Source organism: Dermacentor andersoni, chromosome 2 (assembly GCF_023375885.2).
Source record: "Dermacentor andersoni chromosome 2, qqDerAnde1_hic_scaffold, whole genome shotgun sequence".
NCBI lineage: Eukaryota > Metazoa > Arthropoda > Arachnida > Ixodida > Ixodidae > Dermacentor > Dermacentor andersoni.
In genome coordinates, this window is record NC_092815.1 from 185,925,195 (window position 1) to 185,946,066 (window position 20,872).

The 20,872-nt window shown below is 47.3% G+C and overlaps 1 protein-coding gene across 1 annotated transcript in view; it reads left to right on the forward strand.

Moving 5' to 3' along the window:
- The window catches only part of LOC126540823 (uncharacterized), a 131,443-nt gene that overhangs the window by 62,777 nt on the left and 47,794 nt on the right, over positions 1-20,872 (forward strand). The window contains exon 4 of the mRNA XM_055075970.2: positions 9,218-9,473. Within this exon, the coding sequence (XP_054931945.2) occupies positions 9,218-9,473 (256 nt within the window). The remainder of the gene's footprint in view (positions 1-9,217; positions 9,474-20,872) is intronic.

Below are 20,872 nucleotides of genomic sequence, written 5' to 3' on the forward strand. Positions count from 1 at the left end.
CTTAGGAGCTATGCAAAGGGGGAAGGCAGCTGGGGAGGATCAGGTAACAGCAGATTTGTTGAAGGATGGTGGTCAGATTGTTCTAGAGAAACTGGCCACCCTGTATACGCAATGCCTCATAACCTCGAGCGTACCGGAATCTTGGAAGAACGCTAACATAATCCTAATCCATAAGAAAGGGGACGCCAAAGACTTGAAAAATTATAGACCGATCAGCTTACTGTCCGTTGCCTACAAAGTATTTACTAAGGTAATCGCAAATAGAATCAGGAACACCTTAGACTTCTGTCAACCAAAGGACCAGGCAGGATTCCGTAAAGGCTACTCAACAATAGACCATATTCACACTATCAATCAAGTGATAGAGAAATGTGCAGAATATAACCACCCTTATATATAGCTTTCATTGATTACGAGAAAGCGTTTGATTCAGTCGAAACCTCAGCAGTCATGGAGGCATTACGGAATCAGGGTGTAGATGAGCCATATGTAAAAATACTGGAAGATATCTATAGCGGCTCCACAGCCACCGTATTCCTCCACAAAGAAAGCAACAAAATCCCTATAAAGAAAGGCGTCAGACAGAGAGATACGATATCTCCAATGCTATTCACAGCATGTTTAGAGGAGGTATTCAGAGGCCTGGAGTGGGAAGAATTGGGGATAAAAGTTGATGGAGAATACCTTAGCAACTTGCGATTCGCTGATGATATTGCCTTGCTTAGTAACTCAGGAGACCAATTGCAATGCATGCTCACTGACCTGGAGAGGCAAAGCAGAAGGGTGGGTCTGAAAATTAATCTGCAGAAAACTAAAGTACTGTTTAACAGTCTCGGAAGAGAACAGCAGTTTACGATAGGTAGCGAAACACTGGAAGTGGTAAGGGAATACATCTACTTAGGGCAGGTAGTGACCACGGATCCGGATCATGAGACTGAAATAGCCAGAAGAATAAGAATGGGTTGGGGTGCGTTTGGCAGGCATTCTCAAATCATGAACAGTAGGTTGCCACTATCCCTCAAAAGGAAAGTGTACAACAGCTGTGTGTTACCAGTACTCACATATGGGGCAGAAACCTGGAGGCTTACGAAAAGGGTTCTGTTGAAATTGAGGACGACGCAACGAGCTATGGAAAGAAGAATGATGGGTGTAACGCTAAGGGATAAGAAAAGAGCAGATTGGGTGAGGCAACAAACGCGGGTAAACGACATCTTAGTTGAAATCAAGAAAAAGAAATGGGCATGGGCCGGACATGTAATGAGGAGGGAAGATAACCGATGGTCACTAAGAGCTACGGACTGGATTTCAAGGGAAGGGAAGCGTAGCAGGGGGCGGCAGAAAGTTAGGTGGGCAGATGACATTAAGACGTTTGCAGGGACAACATGGCCACAATTAGTACATGACCGGGGTAGTTGGAGAAGTATGGGAGAGGCCTTTGCCCTGCAGTGGGCGTAACTAGGCTGATGATGATGATGATACGTCGGCCGATCCCGAAGATAGTGCAATGCCAGGCCGACCGACGGCGGAGGTGAAAGCAGGTGTTAAGCACTTCCCTTACGTGGGCCGACCTCGGAAATAGTGCGAATGCGCGCCGACCAACGACGGAGGTGACGCAACCGTTCAGCAATCCCCATACGTGGGCCAATCACGAAGCTAGTACAATGCCGGGCCGACCCGCGGCGGAGGTGAATGCAGGCGTTAAGCACTCCCCATACGTGTGTCGATCCCGAAGATAGTGCGATATCGGGCCTACCAGCCGTGGAGGTGACGCAAGCGTTAAGCAATCCCCATACGTGGGCCGATCAGGAAGTTGTGCAATGCCGGGCCGACCCGCGGCGGAGGTGAAGCAAGCGTTAAACACTCCCCATACGTAGGCCGATCCTGAGGATAGTGCAATGTTGGGCCGACCCGCGGCGGAGGTGAAAGCAGGCGTTAAGCACTCCCCATACGTAGGCCGATCCCGAAGATAGTGCGATAGTGGGCCGACCAATAGTGGAGGTGACGCAAGCGTTAAGCAATCCCCATACGTGCCCCCATCACGAAGATAGTGGAATGCCGCCCCGACCCGCGGCGGAGGTGAAGCAAGCGTTAAGCACTCCCCATACGTGGGCCGATACCGAGTATAGTGCAATACAGGGTCGACCCGCTGTGGAGGTGAAGCAGGCATTATGTACTCCCCTTACCTGCACCGATCCCGAAGACAGTGCAATACCGGGCCGACCCGAGGCGGAGCTGAAAGCAGGCGTTAAGCACTCCCCATACGTGGGACGATCCCGAAGATGGTGCAATACCGACTCGACCCGCTGTGGAGGTGAAGGAGGCGTTAAGCACTCCCTATACGTGGGCCGATCCCGAAGATAGTACGATAGCGGGCCGATCAACGGCGGAGGAGACGCAAGCGTTAAGCAATCCCCACACGTGGGCCGATCACGAAAATAGTGCAATGCCGGGTCGCGTATTTCCAACTGCTTATAGGTACAGCGGGGCGTGGCATTTGCGGAGAGGACGGACGTTTGCGCGCATGCGCGAGTAAGAGCGGGTGCGAGAGAGGAAATCTGGGGAGTTTTGCTCCTTGAAAATACGACTGCCTAGGTACTACGAAGGAGTTTCTTGGCGCGCCTTGTACGCGCTTGTCCCTAGGCGTGCCAGGGGGTGTTCGCATAAAAACTTGGCTATCCGCGATAGTGGACAGCCGATCTTATACTCCCCTGGCACGCTTCGGCCTCTGCGAGCCCCAACTCACGGACCAATCCCGCTTCTAGCTATTGATCCCCCCGCTACCACTTGGGTTCCCCGGAGATCCTGCGCCCCCTGCTTTAATATAATCTCAGGGGCTCTCCTGAGGCCTCCGTTTGCCGGTTACATGTGCCCTCCTGGAGCAGTGCTTGTAAAAAATCCGATCTATAGTCGCGACGAAAAAAGCGACCCGCGACTTATACAACACCAGTCAGAACATTGTCCCTTCAGACACAGCGATCACCAAGCGGCGTCTGGCGCCCACTGCCTCACCGCGCGGCCAGCCAGCGGCGGAGTGTATAAACCAACCCGACCGCACTCCGCAATGCGGGCATGTCTGGGGGACAAAAGAATAAAACGCGCTCTAAGAAACCTCCTCCATAGTGCCTAAGCTGAGTCATATATTCAAGGAGCAAAAGCCCCCAGATTTTCTCTCTCGCGCCCGCTCTTACTCGCGCCTGCGAAAGAAACGTCGAGCTCCGTCAAAAGTGCCACGCCCCGCTGTACATACTAGCAATCCTAAAAACGCTGCCGGGCCGACCGACGGCGGAGGTGAAAGCAGCCGTTAAGCACTCCCCTTACGTGGGCCGATCCCGAAGATGGTGATATAGCGGGCCGACCAACGGCGGAGGTGACGCAAGCGTTCAGCAATCCCCATACGTGGGCCCATCACGAAGTTGGTACAATGCCGGGCCGACCCGCGACGGAGGTGAATGCAGGCGTTAAGCACTCCCCATACGTGGGTCGATCCCGAAGATAGTGGGATAGCGGGCCGACCAACGGCAGAGGTGACGCAAACGTTAAGCAATCCCCGTAAGTGGGCCGATCACGAAGTTGTGCAATGCCGGGCCGAATCGCGGTAGAGGTGAAGCAAGTGTTAAGCACTCCCCATACGTGGGCCGATCCCGAGGATAGTGCGATAGCGGGACGACCAACGGTGGAGGTGACGCAGGCGTTAAGTACTCCCAAGACGTGCGCCCATCACGAAGATAGTGGAATGCCGCCCCGACCCGCGGCGAAGGTGAAGCAAGCGTTAAGCACTCCCCATACGTGGGCCGATCGCAAGGATAGTGCAATACAGGGTTGACCCGCTGTGGAGGTGAAGCAGGCATTATGTACTCCCCTTACCTGTACCGATCCCGAAGGCAGTGCAATACCGGGCCGACCCGTGGCGGAGGTGAAAGCAGGCGTTAAGCACTCTCCACAGGTGGGCCGATCTCGCAGATAGTGCTATAGCGGGCAGACCAATGGTGGAGGTGACGCAAGCGTTAAGCAATCCTCATACGTGGGCCGATCACGAAGATAGTGCAATGCCGGGCCGAATCGCGGTGGAGGTGAAGCAAGCGTTAAGCACTCCCCATATGTGGGCCGATCCCGAGGATAGTACGATAGCGGGACGACCAACGGTGGAGGTGACGCAGGCGTTAAGCACTCCCAAGACGTGCGCCGTACCAGAAGATAGTGCAATGCCGGGCCGACCCGCGGGGGAGGTGAAAGCAGGCGTTAAGCACTCTCCATACGTGGGCCCATCCCGAAGACAATGCAATGCCGGGCCGACCCGCGGCGGAGGTGAAAGCAGGCATTAAGCGCTCTGCATACGTGGGTCGATCCCGAACATAGCGCGATAGCGGCCCGACCAACGGCGGAAGTGGAGTTTGCCAATAAGGGGCCCACAGACACAGCTTCGCTGAGTATCATTCTTCACAGAGTGGAACGGCGCTGAATTTTTTGTAGGAGAGTCTATGTTCTTTACAATGCCCAGCTAAATGAATAACGCACCGATTCTTGACGTTATTGCTGTGCTGACCTGCTCAGTTATTAATTATCTGCTTTGTTTGGGCTATACATACTTTACCGCGGCGTAGGGGTATCAAGTGAACCACTTTGCTCCTGCATTCTGTGAACCTAGTTTGATTATTGGCACTGTACCATAGCGGATAGTTCTAGATCCTGTGACTGCACAACCTATATAGCCAACAAGAGTCTGCGAAAAGGAAATTCGCGTTAGCTTAGTTGTAACGGGTTTCATGTGTTCTTAGGCACGTTGATGGTATTCTTGAATAGAGTGCATCTATATGTTTTCATGACAAATTCAACCATATCTTAAGCACTTTTACTAACTAGCCAATAAAAAAACACACTACATTTCACGATATAGTCTATTTCCTCGGAGGCGCATGGGTATTGGGCATGTCACCCCAAATTCAAGTCAGGCGAGCTGTCCTATGACATCACTCACGCACTCATTGACTAAAATGTTCATCTAATCCCATGCGTAAAGGTTGGATGAATGAAGTCATGCCAGCCCGAGATTAATAGAAGTTTATGCGAACAGACGACGTGGTTAAGGGAAGCGGGGTATCCTCACTGCGTAAACACACCATATTGTGAATACATGCTGCAGAAAGTAAATGAAACCAGCCGCAGCTTAATGCACAGGAGTAAATACCTGTTCTACATTATCAGCCTATTTTATGTCCACTGCAAGACGGAGGATTCTCCCTGCGATGTCCAACTAACCTGTCCTGCACCAACCGATTCCAACTAGCGCCTGAGAATGTCTTAATTTCAACACCCCACCTTCTGCCGGCCTCAACTGTAGTTTCCTTCTCTTGGCACCCACTCTGTATCAATAATAGTCCACCGGTTATCTAGCCTACGCATTAGATGGCCTTCCCAGCTCCATTTATTTCTCTTAATGTCAATTGGAATGTCGTCTATCCCTGTTTGCTCTCTTATCCACACCGCTCTCTCCCGGTCTCTTAACGATGTACCTAACATTTTTCGTTCCATTGCTCTTTGCGCAGTCCTTATCTTGTTCTCCAGCTCCTTTGACCGCCTCCAAGTTCCTGCCCCATGTGTTAGCACCGATTGAATGTACTCATTGTACACCTGTCTTTTTTATGATATTGGTAAACTTCCAGTCAAGATGTGACAATATCTGCCGAATGCGCTGCAACCGATTTTTATTCTGCAAATTTCCTTCTCATGATCAGGGTCCCCTGTGAGTAATTGACGAAGGTAAATATACTCTTTCACATGCTCTAGAGCCTGATTGGCCATGCTGAACTCTTGTTTCCTTGCCCGGCTATTGATGATTATCTTTGTCTTCAGCATAATAATCATCAGCCCCACTCTTACACACTCTCTCTTAAGGTCCTCAATTATTTGTTGTAGCTCGTCCCTACTGTTTCTGAACGGGACAGTGTCATTTGCAAATCGAAGGTTGGAGAGATATTCGCCGTTGGCCCTCACTGATAAGCCTTCCCATCTTAATTCCTGGTGTACTTCTTCCAAGCACGCAATGAATAGCATTGGAGAGATTGTGTCTCCTTGACTTACCCCTCTTCTTAAAGGTATCTTCCTACTTTTCTTCTGAAGAATTAGGAAAGCTGTGAAATCTCTGTAGATATTTTCAAAGATATGTACGTAAGCGTCCTGTGCTCCTTGATTACGGAATGCCTTTATGGCGTCTGGAATCTCTAATGAATCAAATGCCTTTTCGTAATCTATGAAAGTCATATAGAGAGGCTGGTTGTATCCTGCGGATTTCTCGATTAACTTATTGATGATATGGGCGTGATCCATTGTAGAGTATTCCTTCCTGAAACCAACCTGTTGCCTTGCTTGACTGAAGTCCAATGCTGCCCTTATTCTATTCCTAATATTCTAAATATTCTTGGGGAATATTTTTATATGATACTGAAAGTAAGCTAATTGGCCCATAATTTTTCCATTTTTTACGTCTCTCTTTTTGTGGATCATTACACTCTAAAAACAGTTGCACCCTTATGGGTGTATATTTGCCACATAACAATAATCGTCGTCTGTCTTGACCGCATTTCCTTTGTTTAACGCGGCGAGCCAGGTACTTTCCAGTAACGAACGGCATGCGCGTTATCAGCATCACATAGCATTCGCGACAGGAAAGTAACGAGAGCAGCGATTTCAAGAAAGGAAATGCGGGCAAGACAGATGAAGATTACTGTTGTGCGGCAAATATACACTCCAAAGGGTGTAAACTTTTCTTAAAGCGCATAATATTCGAATTTTTCCTATTCTCAGGGGCTCTTGAAGTCCTAAGACAGTTCGTATAAAGGGCAGCCAGTTGTTGATGCATTATGTCTCCTCCATCTTTGATTAAATCGACTGTTATTCCATCTTCCCCTGCCGCTTTACCCCGTTTCCTGTTTTGCAAGGGCCTTTTAAGTTTATCGCTAATTAAAGAAGGAAGCTCTGTAACCTGTTCATTACTGCGAACGGAGGTATCGTGGCTGTTCTAGGTACTATACAGGTCAGTATAGAATTCTTCCGCTGCTTTTACTATATCTTTGAGATCGCTGATGAAATTACCCTACTTATTTTTCACTGCATACATCTTGGTTTGTCCTATGTCAAGTTTCACTCTCGCCGAGTTCATAGTGCGTTCATTTTCTACTGCTTCCTCAGTCTTTCTCACGTTTTAATTTCGAGTATCCCGTACCTTCTCGTTGTAGATCAGATTTGACAGTCCCACGAATTCGGTCTGTTTTGATTTGGACACTTTCATTCTTTGTTGTTTCTTTATTATATACTTTGTTACCTGGGAAAGCTTAAGTATTGGTGGCCTTGGTGCCTTACCTCCCACTTCAATTGCTGCTTCTGAAGCCAGCCTAGTTACGGTTTCATTCATTACCTGTATATCATCTTCATGTCTGTGTTCTAAGGCTTTATATTTTTTGCAAGTAGCATCCTTAATTGGTCTCCTTTTACCTTTACTGCCTCTAGGTTGGCCTGTTTCTTCTTGACCACTTTTACTTTTTCTCTCTTCCAATTGAGGTGAATCCTAGCCCTCACTTACCTATGATCATTGCGCTTTACCATACCTAACACTTCTACATTCCGCACTATGCTGGGATCGGTCGAAAGTATGAAGTAAATTTCATTTGTGGTTTCACCACTAGGCTTTCACCACGCCCGATTTTTGCTCCTACGCTTCCTGAATAAAGTGCTCATTATTCGCCGCTTATTAATTTCTGCGGCTTTTACCAGCATCTCTGCTCTAGTGATACTAGAATCGACGCCGTAGTTGCCAATTGCTTGTTCACCAGCTGGCTGTTTCCCAACTTTTTCATTAAAGTCGCCCATCCCTACGGTATACTGAGTTTGTGCTATTGTCATCCCTAATTCAACATCTTCATGAAAGTGATCTATTTCATCATCACCATGAATGGAGGTAGGAGCGTAGGCTTGTACTACTTTTATTCTAACATCTTATTAAGCTTTATTACGACTACTGCTATCCTCTCACTAATGCTTTAGAATTCGTCAATGTTTCCCGCTATCTCCATATAGATTATGAATCCCACTCTGTACTGCTTCTTATCTGGAAGTTCTCTATAGATGAGCACGTGGGCATTTGTCAGCACTGTATATGCCTCATCACTTCTTTTAACCTCACTAAGACCAATGATATCCCAAAGAATGCCTGTTAGGTTTAGCTTCACTCGAGAGAGTACGGGTGTTAAACGTTGCCTGGGTCAGTATCCATTGGCGGCCTCTCCAGGTCCTGAGATTCTTAGCAACCTCTGCTGCGTTACAGGATTGACCACCGCCTTGGCAAGGTACTCTGCAGCTGCTGGGGACTGAGGTCAGACATCTGGTACTTGTGATTCATTATTTTTCTCAACTTTGATTCGTCTGGTGGAGCAACAGATTACACAAATAACAGATGTTGCCTCGAATAATTCTCGAAGCCACGTGTCACTACGAGCTACGTCACAGCAGTACGATGTCCATAGGCGCACTTGTGCGATATGCGTCGAATATCCGGCTGGGAGCGCGGCGCCCGCGAGGTGAAGGGCAAACTGCGTTCGGTTTGAAAGTTCAGCTCTCTTCGCCGGTACGTAGTTATGTAATACTTAGAAAACACGATCGTTACCGCGCATAGTAGCACGGTGCTTGTCAGCTCAAAATGGCCAGACCTGGTAAGGGGCGCTATAAGAACGTAGCCAACCAACATGATTCCCATTTGGTTTTCCCCGCCCTTTGTAAGCTAGCCCACTGGAAGAATCCTTTGAAAAATTATAATGTGCTGGAAATTAAATGATATGGTGTTTAAGTAATTAATCACTTCAACAGGCAGTTCTTTTCGATAAACCTTTCCTTCAAAATGTGTCGGTTGTGAAGTCGCCACAACGCATGGATGCGAATTTCTTTTTTGATCTCACTTTCTTTACAACAAGCTACCGTATTTGCGTTCAATAACAATTACGTTACACCCTGGGTTGCCTATTATATCAGCTTCTTCAAGTCCAGTCGCCGAACTCCCCGGCCATGGCCCCACGATAGCACAGAGTGTCATTTTAAACAGCCAATTATACCACAGGAACAACTGCCTTACTAGCACATTTACATTCGAGCGCAAACATGTGGAGATTGATGTTATCAGTTTTCTCGATTAACAATTACTGTCTCACGTAATGTGTTGTATCAAACGCAGCCTCCCAAGCAGCCGGTACTGTGATGATCTTGAGCACCCTGAGCTCCACATCCCTAGAACAAGTCAGATCAGCCGCGCCAAACGCCACGCTCTGGTTGCAGCTTTACGTCTTCAAGAACCGGACCGTCACGAAGGAACTCTTACGGCGAGCCGAGTGCGCGAACTTCACGGCAGTCGTGTTAACGGTGGACGCCCCTACATGGGGACAAAGGATCGTAGACGTCCGCAACGCCTTTACGATACCCGAGGGGATCACGTAAGTTTACGCATAATTTCTCCGATTAAAACACTGCGAATGGTGTTCTATTCGGTGTTATTATCCGTTCGTTTCAGTCTCCTATGCATAAACAAAACTAAAGAAACATTTGCAAGATTGTTTAGGCATGAATGAATACTGACGCCTATAATAAAACTGGTTCGCAAGATTCCTCCTTATGGCGCCACAGGCACTGGCAGCCGTGGTTTCGCAGGTGTACTGACACGCAGACAACGACAACTGAAGACACCCGAGCGATATTTACTTACAACCAGCATGCGAGAAGTGCCACGATCCCTTAACAGTGATGCACGTTTTAACCACGTGTACACAGATTAGAACGGAGAGACGGAAACCTTTGCACAAGTTAAATCAAGTAAACATACTTTTATACCCCCCTTTAATCTTAGGAGACGATACACTAGTGTCATTGACTGACTTGGTTTAGTATTTTTAGAAATAACAGCCTTTTTTTACTTAAATTGTACAGCAATGCAGCTTTTGTCGCTTTTAGAACAAATTTTCCAACACCTTCCGGCTGACGCAGCATAGCCTAAGTCGCTTTCGGGCCATTAAATATATTTTAACTAACAATAGCCTAGCGGCTATAGTATATCGTCACACAAATAATGCAAACGAAAAGGCAACATCCCCATGGCGCATCATCATCATCATCATCATCAGCCTGGTTACGCCCACTGCAGGGCAAAGACCTCTCCCATACTTCAACAACCACGGTCATGTACTAATTGTGGCCATGTCGTACCTGCAAACTTCTTAATCTCATCCGCCCACCTAACTTTCTGCTGCCCCCTGCTACGCTTCCCTTCCCTTGGAATCCAGTCCGTTACCCTTAATGACCATCGGTTATCATCCCTCTTCATTACACGTCCTGCCCATGCCCATTTCTTTTTCTTGATTTCAACTAAGATGTAATTAACTCGCGTTTGTTCCCTCACCCAATCTGCTCTTTTTTTATCCCTTAACGTCACACCCATCATTCTTCTATCCGTAGGTCGTTGCGTCGTCCTCAATTTAAGTAGAACCCTTTTCGTAAGCCTCCAGGTTTCTGCCCCGTAGGTGAGTATGGGTAAGACACAGCTATTATACACTTTTTTCTTGAGGGATAATGGCAACCTGCTGTTCATGATCTGAGAATGCCTGCCAAACGCACCCCAGCCCATTCTTATTCTTCTGATTATTTCCGTCTCATGATCCGGATCCGCCGTCACTACCTGCCCTAAGTAGATGTATTCCCTTACCACTTCCAGTGCCTCGCTACCTATTGTAAATTGCTGTTCTCTACCGAGACTGTTAAACATTACTTCAGTTTTGTGCAGATTGATTTTTAGACCCACCCTTCTGCTTTCCCTCTCTAGGTCAGTGAGCATGCATTGCAATTGGTCCCCTGATTTACTAAGCAAGGCAATATCATCAGCGAATCGCAAGTTACTACGGTATTCTCCATTAACTCTTATCCCCAATTCTTCCCAATCCAGGTCTCTGAATATCTCCTGCAAACACGCTGTGAATAGCATCGGAGAGATTGTATCTCCCTGCCTGACGCCTTTCTTTATTGGGATTTTGTTGCTTTCTTTATGAAGGACTACGGTGGCTGTGGAGCCGCTATAGATATCTTTCAGTATTTTCACATACGGCTCGTCTACACGCTGATTTCGTAATGCCTTCATGACTGCTGAGGTTTCGACAGAATCAAACGCTTTTTCGTAATCAGTGAGAGCTGTATATATGGGTTGGTTATATTTCGTACATTTCTCTATCACCTGATTGATAGTGTGAATATGGTCTATTTTTGAGTAGCCTTTACGGAATCCTGCCTGGTCCTTTGCTTGACAGAAGTCTAAGGCGTTCCTGATTCTATTTGCGATTACCTTAGTAAAAAGTTTGTAGGCAACTGACTGTAAGCTGATCGGTCTATAATTTTTCAAGTCTTTGGCGTCCCCTTTCCTATGGATTAGGATTATGATAGCGTTCCTCCAGGATTCCGGTACGCTCGAGGTGATGAGGCATTGCGTATACAGGGTGGCCAGTTTCTCTAGAACAATCTGCCCACCATCCTTCAACAAATCTGCTGTTACCTGATCCTCCCCAGCTGCTTTCCCCCTTTGCATAGCTCCCAAGGCTTTCTTTACTTCTTCCGACGTTACCTGTGGGATGGCGCATAGCTTACTACAAATGAACGGAACTATTTAGGCAAGCGCTTCCTTATTACTGCGGCACAAGTTAAATTCTATACAATTTTCGTTGTTAAATCTGGCGTAATTTACTACGCAAGCACCATCATATATCAGCAAATGAGGATGTGAACACAAGTACAATGCCAGACGTGCATGAGTTTAGCGACAGTAGGGCCGTAGGCTTTAAATTACGGAGTTCTACATACGGAAACCTGATCTCATTATAAGGCACACCGTGTGGGGGATCGCGGAATAACTTTTACCATCTGGGTTTCTTTAACGTCCACCTAAATCTAAGCACACGGGTGCTATCGCATTTCGTCCCCATCCAATGCGGCCGCCGTGGCCGCGGTTTGATACCCCGACCTCTTGCTTAGTAGCGCAATACCAAAGCCACTAAGCAACCACGGCGAGTGTGCTGTAAGCTTTCACCTACGGGATGACCATTTTTAATGTTTCTCGGAATTTTCAAAAATTGCTTATGGCTATAGCATACATAATCCTTGTCCTTGAGCTGGATTATTCTCAAAGGCCGACATTACTACCACAAGAAATCAAAACACATATTTTACTAGTTCGCGAGAATTCACTAATTACCCTCTTAATTAATCTACGGCACATTGCAATTTACGAATTGTAGCAGGTTAGTGTGCAAGACATACGAAACGAACCTACAGGAAAGCACCAGTTGCGAGATATCAGTTCCCTAAGTGTTAGACGAAATATATGGGCGATCTAGTTACTTCTATGCTTCAATACACAAAATAGCGTTTTTTTTTATAAAACGAAGTGGAACAGCAGTGCATCCTTACCGCGATGGCGCATATCTGCAAATTCGTGTTCTGTAAATTCATTTCGAGTAGATACGCCTTACAAACTCATCAGCCAGAATTACTATATTGCAGTATATGGTACAATGTAATGAATAATTAGTAAATTTTAGGTATTCAGTTTTTAGTAATTAGTTTAATTAGGTAATTACGAAATTTTAGGTAAAAGTCGAGTGTTGCCCTTATTCTATTGGAAATTATCTTGGTGAATACTTTATGTAATACTGGGAGTAAGCTAATGGCCCTATATTTTATTCTATTCTTTGATGTCTCCCTTTTTGCGGATTAGTATACTGTTAGCATTCGTTCAGTTCTCTGTGACCCTTGAAGTCTACAGACAGCTTGTATAGAGAGCCGCCAGTTTTTCAAGCAATATGTCACCTCCATCTTTGATTAAATCGACTATAATTCCATCTTCTGCCTCTTTTCCCCATTTCATGTTTTTCATGGCCCTTCTAACCTCATCGCTAGTTATAGAACGAGTCTCTGCAACCTGTTCATTAGTGCTTCGAATGGAAGTATCGTAGCTCCTCTGGGTGCTTCGCAGGTCGGTATAGAATTCTTCCGCTGCTTTTACTATACCTTCGTGATTGCTGATGATATTACCCTGCTTATCTTTCAGTGCATACATCTTGGTTTGTTCTATGCCAAGTATTCTTCTCAATGATCTCATGGTGCGTCTATTTTTTACTGCTTTGTCAGCCTTTCTCATGTCATAATTTCGAATGTTCCTTATTTTCTCCTTGATCAGTTTTGACAGTTCCGCGAATTCTATCTATTGAATTGGACACTTTCATTCCTTGTCGTTTTTCTATTAGGCCCTTTGTTACATGGGAGAGCTTACTTATTGGTTGTCTTAGTGCCTTACCTCCCACATCAAATGCTGCTTCTGAAGCAAGCCTTGTTAGGGTTTCATTTATTACTTCTATGTCATCGTCATCTCTCAGTTGTAAGGCCGCATATTTGTTTGCAAGTAGCAACCTAAATTGTTCTGATTTTAACCTTAGTGCGTCTAGGTTGGCCTGTTTCTTCCTAACTAATTTCACACTTTCTCTCTTCAAATTGAGGTGAATCCTAAATTTCACTAACCTATGATCACTGCACTTTACCTAATACTTCAAAATCGTTCCCTATGCTGATATCGGCAGCAAGCATGAAATCTATTTCATTTCTTGTTTCACAATTAAGGCTTCTACGGGTCCACTTTCTGTTGCTACGCTTCCTGAAGAAGATGTTCGTTATTCGCAGCTTATTCCTTTCCACGAATTCCACCAGCATCTCTCCTTTGGCTTTCATAGACTCGACGCCGCTTTTGCCAATTGCTTGTTCACCAGCCTGCCTTTTCCCCACTTTTGCACTGAAGTTGCCCATCGCTACAGTATACTGAGTTTGCACTTTTCTCATTGCTAATTCAGCATCTTGATAAAACTGATCTACTTCACCATCATCATGCCTGGATATTGGAGCGTAGAATTGTAGTACCTCAACTATATACCTCTTAGTAAATTTGATTAGTACTGCTATCCTCTAATTAATACTCTGGAATTTGTTAATGTTACCCTCTCCTTCCTTATGGATTGGGAATCCTACGCCGTATTGCTTCTTGTCCGGGAGACCTCTATAGCAGAAAACGTGGCCGTTGGTCAGCACTGTAAAAGCCTCACCAGTTCTTCTAATCTCACTAAGACCAATGATATCCCAAACAATTTCCGGTGCAGAGATTCTCAGCACCCTGTGCTGCGGTAAAGTTCCGACCGCCGCCTTGGTCAGGTGCTCCGCAGCTGCTTTGACTTATCGAATGAGTCATTTTGGCAGGCCTGGCCGATTGCTGCACCAGAGAGGCTAATTCCTGTTCTGATGAGGAAGTGTATGTTGTTGAAGCTCAGTGGCTCTTCCTAATTTGGTTGTATCTAGTTTTGTATAGCCCCACTGGCTCTCGGCATCTTTTGCCATTGTCAGCCACACTCTAAGGCTGGAGATGTAGTGCACCAGAGGAGGTGAAATTTGGGCTTACCATCCTGAGTTTAAAAACAAAACTTTTGGTTATCTGAGGATTCGAGCTTTTGACTATGGCTCGAACTTCTGACTATGGCCTTTTTTTGAAAAAAAGCGGCGGGGGAGGGGGGGTGGGCGAGTTCTCACTAGAACTTTAGTGCAAGGTATGTCGGTAGTGAAAGTCTAAGGCTATTTCGTAAATGCCCCATGCCTGAAAACAAGCTTGAATTATCCGCGATAGACGGGTTTTGTCTAGCTGCACGTGTTCCGATCCAACCGGGACGGTGGCGCACTTCAGAGAACTGCGGATAACCGGCAGCCACGTGGCGTGGGGTCAGCTCAAGGGAGTTCTCGAGGGGAGGTAATTGGCGGAACCTCCCCATGCGCTTTTCGAGTCACCAGACAATGTGCTACCTGGACGCGCCACCCGCGTCGGCTCCATGTTCGACGAAGCAGGCTTTGTGCGCAACACGACAACGCCGCGCTGTTCTGCAAAGGTCGTCGGCCCTCGAGATAGCACTGAAACCTGTGCGGCACTGAAACCTGTGCAACACGTGTATGTGAGCCCGCCTCCTCCAAAAGGGCGGGTCATCTACAATGACGTCGAACTATGACTTCGAGCGGAGTACGGAGTACCCTCTAGCAGCGATTGTCGGCTGCTAGAGGGTGCTCGTTGTCGTACTCGTTGTCGTGGTAGAAATGTACTCGTGAGCTGTGTGCTCGTAAGCTGTTTGCTGTATGCTCGTCTTGCGGGCGCCATTTGGGAGTCACGCTAGACTATCGATGTATCTCATGTTCAACTGTAAATAACATGTAAATAAATCCTGCTCGCCTAGTCCTGTCGCCCCAAGGTCCTCCCTACAACTACGACCGTTCCAATCCCGACAACTGAATGGCAGCGGTGAGATCGGCCTACGGCTCCTAGATCGGCCTACGACTCGGAGACAGCAACGGCAGCTGACGGACGTTGGCACATGGTGACCGACCGGTATCCTGATCAAGTTGGAGGCGACTTGGGATTGAGCACCTCTTGCAACTGACTGGGTACGGCGGAGAAGCACTGGTGATATGGTGCTGCTTCAGTGGGTAAGCGTTTGGTTTTGGCTGTAAGATTTACAAGGCTTCAATTTCGCTGTGTTTGTTGATTTGATTCACTGGGGGATCTTTTACTTGTATCTTGATTTGCGTGGGTATCGCAGCAAGTATTGTGTGACAACAGAGCCAAAGCTTAAAGTAGCGACCATGGTCCTGATGTGTTTGACGAGAGCTGACCTGTTGTGGTTGTGTGAGGAGATCGACGTGGACGTAGAGGAGGACTTGAAGGAATCAGAGATTCGTAAAGCCATTCTAGAAAGTAACAATGATTTGAAATTCATCGAACAAATGGGTAACCGAATTCTAGGCAAAAAACGGGAACAGGAAGCAATTAGGCAAGAACAGGAAGAATTTAAGCAAGAACAGGAAAAAGCTAGGCAGACTGAAAAGAATTTCTCAGGAAGAAGGCCTAACAGAAGTAACGAGGCAGTACATTGATGCATCGAACGGAGAGATTCAAGGTTTAGAGCAGGCAATCGAACTAAGTCAACAGCGGCTGGGGAAATCTGTAGGCTGGACGCAGCGAAAGTGGGAGGAAGTAGACAGCAGATTTCAGTCGAAAGCCAAGAGGAGTAGTACCTGTGAAATTAGCAGCACGTTCATAAGTGAACGCGAAGTGTTAGCAGTTAACCATGCCTTAGTGGCAACAGAGGCCGTTAAAGGCCAGAGTGAGAGCGACGAGGTGCTGTGCCAACAGAGAACTGTAGAGACAGCTAGGCCAGCTCCGAACAAATTGGCACAGTCACCGCGCGTGTGCGTCGCATCTCATGGTAGCGAGGCCGTTAGCGAGGTACAGAATACTGCGGACTTGACAGACGCGGGCACCCATGTCGAGTCAGATCTGCGTGCCGAAGTGAAGTGCCAGCTGGACGATGCAGTTGAGGGTAATTGTCAGGATTGCGAGCTGCGTAGCTCAAGAGAACAACTGCATTGTTCAGGGATCGGTGCGGCTCTCCGCCAGTCTAGGTAGCCAAGAGAGGTATGCTTTAGTTAAGGATCATTCAGACTGTGCGGGTAAGAGACCGATCCGGGCCGACGAGCTGTGTAACGGCCAGCACGAGGCGCGAGATGACGGCATGAAAGAGGGTTCGAGGAGAAAGCGCCGCAGAAAGAAGCGCCGAAAAGATCGGAATGCGGTGGCTAATGTAGCGAAGCCAAAGGCGGCGACAGGCGTGAAAAGGCAGGGCGCGGAGAAAAGAAAGGTGCGTTCGTCATTGACGACGTGTGCGCATCAAGCACTTTCGAGCGACCGGTCGAAAAGAGACCGAGAAGCATGTTCTGCACGGACGCAGACAAAGGGCACGGGACAGTTAAATTCCTCGTCGTTCCGTGGTTCTTTTCGAAGCCCAGCGTGTAGTACAAAGAAGCGCAAGGTGGCAAGACGAAACCAGGTGGGGAGTAGCGACGCGGTCAATCGAGGTCGTGATGAAAGCGGGGCGCCAGGACGCAAGTTGGCAGGGGACTGTAACGTCTTGGGGGAGCTGATAGTGACTCAGCCCTTTTGTTGTTCCTCGGTAGCCAGAGTAGCTTTCGGACCGCGACCACCTCGGGTACGGCTCATAAGCATGAGTCAGTCCTAAGCGTTTGGAACGGCAGGCCAAGAGAGCTTCCGTAGAAGTAAAAAGTGCTGTTTTGTTTTATTTTTTAGCACTTGAAAATTTTCGCGGTTTGAGTTTGTTTCTTTCAATAAGTAAGGTATGAGCTTTCTTTATGTTTTCGTTCGAGAAGCTCCGAGAGTTCACAGACGCGTTTTAAGTAAACCTGTAGTCTCGCGAGATGTTCAATAATGAGTACATATGCTTTCTTTTTTTGTGTGTGCGAGTAACCTGAGTAAAGGTTCTCGTTGAGAGGCCTATGGTAACGCGCGTGTGTCTTAGTTAACGTTCTTTTTTATGTATTTTTTATTTTCTAAGGTTAAGCGCGTAGATTTTCAGTTAGTGCATCATTTGCACTGAGAAGAGCTCTTAGGTCCATTAGCGCGTGTCCTGTGCGGACGGAAGGAAGCAGAAGGTTAATGACTGGGTTGCTCGTGTGTGTTAAGGGCAGCTGTGTTCTGACTTCACTAGTAAGTGTGCGTGGAACTAGTCATTAGAAGACACATTTGTTCGAAGGTTCCTCTGTGTTGCGTAAGTTACGCAAGTTTGGTTGATCGTTTAAGGAACGTGTCCTGTATGGACTAAAGGAACACATGCGAGTAAGCGTGATGAAAACTTTGTGTATGACGCAAGCACGTGTTCGGAATAGGGACCACAAAGCAAGCGCGATTGTATTTACGTACCTGTGGAGTTGGCCAGACTGTTCAATGGCAACAGTATGTGAGATAAGTAGACCACTGCGATAAGGTAAGAACAGGCTGTTCGTGAAGTTAGGCTGCTTAAGTTATGGTCGGGTATTGGTAGTTGAGAGCCTTCGGTTCAGTTCTGCGTAAACCTTTACTCTTGTGCAGCGCGACGGTCGGGTTTGGCCGAACTCAAAAGGAACGTGAACGCTCGCTTTGGCGGCACGAAATTTTGGGGCAAAATTTGGGGATTCCCAGTTGAGCAGCTTGCATGGAAATATTGATAGGAAGCCTGGTGGGTTAACAGCTAATTCCGGGCGTTTGAACGCTCAGCCATATTGTGTTGCCGGGTCGACTCTTCTGTGCCAGTTGTGAGATGGTTGAGGGCATTCCAAGTGCGCAGGGGTTGCAGAGACCAAAGCCATCGTCTTGCTCGCCAGCCATTCTCTTCCTGCCCAGCGGTTGCCAGCACTGGCCAGGCGAGATTTTCCGGGCCATGGAGGAGCTGTTAAGATCGGCCTGCAGCTATTTCGGCCAGCTGCACGTGTTCCGATCCAACCGGGACGGTGGCGCACTTCAGAGAACTGCGGATAACCGGCAGCCACGTGGCGTGGGGTCATCTCAAGGGAGTTCTCGAGGGGAGGTAATTGGCGGAACCTCTCCATGCGCTTTTCGAGACACCAGACAATGTGCTACCTGGACGCGCCACCCGGGTCGGCTCCGTGTTCGACGAAGCAGGCTTTGTGCGCAACACGACAACGCCGCGCTGTTCTGCAAAGGTCGTCGGCCCTCGAGATAGCACTGAAACCTGTGCGGCACTGAAACCTGTGCAACATGTGTATGTGAGCCCACCTCCTCCAAAAGGGCGGGTCATCTACAATGACGTCGAACTATGACGTCGAGCGGAGTACTTATAAGCAGCGATTGTCGGCTGCTAGAGGGTGCTCGTTGTCGGGCTCGCTGTCGTGCTAGAAATGTACTCGTGAGCTGTGTGTTCGTAAGCTGTTTGCTGTATGCTCGTCTTGCGGGCGCCATTTGGGAGTCACGCTAGACTTTCGATGTATCTCATGTTCAACTGTAAATACCATGTAAATAAATCCTGCTCTCCTAAGTCCCGACGAAGAGTCAAGCTCCTTCCTACAGCTACGACTGCCAAATCTTACATCTGAATGGCAGCGGTGAGATCGGCCTACAGCTCGTAGATCGTCCGACAACTCTAACAAATGGTGGCAGCGGCGAGATCGTCCGACGAATCTTACACCCGCAGTATCAAAAGTTTTCTCTCAGTTCAGTCAAAATGAAACTGAGTCCAGCGTGTAAAAGTCGTTGGTGTTCCTTCTTGACCAACAACTTTGTGAATGTGTCTGATGCAGGAAGCAGAGTGGGGTGCTTGGAACTTTCCCGGAGGTTGTTGAACTGAAGACCACCTCCCAAGAGAAGAATCCCTGATTTGTCGTGATATGGTCTGAACCGCTGGAGTCTTGTGTCCAGTCTGTTGACATCCGGTCCAAATACTTTATCTTGTGTTCGACGTATCCAATAAATTTCGTCCTCTTGTACTTCAGTTGCGCCTAAAGGTCCCTTCTTGCTGGTGTCTGTGTACCTGTAATTTCTAGCAAATCATTGTATCCACACGGTTATACGTATCAGATGGTTATAAGAGCTGTAGTCGTTGATGTTTACAATTGTAAGCACTGGTCCAGCAGCTGCTTTCAAACACGTAGTTTCCTCTCCTAGGCCGACTGTATCCTGAATTGCTGCTACTGTACAGGTAGTTTCTTCTATTTCGACTGTATCCTCGGTGTAGCAAGGCTCGTCCATTGTCGTCTCAGTGTAGAGAAAGTTTGGTCCTTTCCACCAAATTGAACTTTGTAAGTGTTGCTCCGCAGTGGATCCTCTTGACAGTAAATCGGCTGGATTTTGATCAGTCGGACATTGTCTCCACATGTTCAAATCAGTTAGGGAGGGTATCTCTGTAACTCGGTTTGCTACGAACTGTTCCCAACGTTTCGCTGAACCGCGCAGCCAATGAATCACGATAATAGAATCTGTCCACGTAACTGTTTCAATGCCCTCTAGATTTAGGGCACGTTTCACTGTTGCAGCTAGTCGAGCTGCAACTAGGGCTCACATCTGTTCTAATGGTGGCACAGTTATCTTTTGTATAGGCGCGACTCTTGACTTGGCTAGCAGTAGCTGAACTGTTGTGGCTCCCTTGAAGTCTCGTATCTGAAGGTAAAGCACGGCGCCGTACGCAACTGGGCTAGCGTCACTAAAAGCGTGTATTGTAACCTGCGCAGTCTTTCCCAGGAGGGTTTCACCAAAATATATCTTAACTTCTGGCTTATTAAAAGTTCTGACGCCTGTATTTCTCTAACCAGAGTGTTTGTATAAATAACTTGACTACCAGCACGAACGTCGCTAAGAATCCAAAGGTATCGTACATGAGTGAGGCGAAGCTTAAGATCTGTTTCTTCGTAACCCTTTGTTCGCTCAATGATTCAAGGTTAGCGATGGCTTTAAAATGCCTTTGTCGGTATCCCAAACGAGGCCATGAATCTTCTTTTCTTTTTCTACATCGAACTGTACCTTTAAGTCTCTACTATTGTAAAAGTTTCGTAAGTGTCCATCATTTGTCGTTCGCTTTGTTAGATGCATTCCTGCCTCTTTCAAGATACTGAAACAATCGCTAACGACTTGCTGCGCTTCTTCTTTGTTCTGTGCCCCGATAACCAAGTCACCTACGCAGAAATTATGTTTCAATAGTTTGGCAGTAGAAGGGTATTTGTCTTTTACCAGTTGGAAGTGGTGTCGCAGAGGAGGAGTAGATTTTAATGAAGAGAAAGGAGGAGAGGTCGGCCTGGAGAGCGTGTCTCTAGCCTGCTACTCCTCACTGGAGAATGCGGAAGTGGGAAATACAGGGAAAGGTAGGTGGCGGGTGATTATGATATGGTACAATGAGATACTATATACACGTTGTGCAATATGCGGATGCGCACTGGA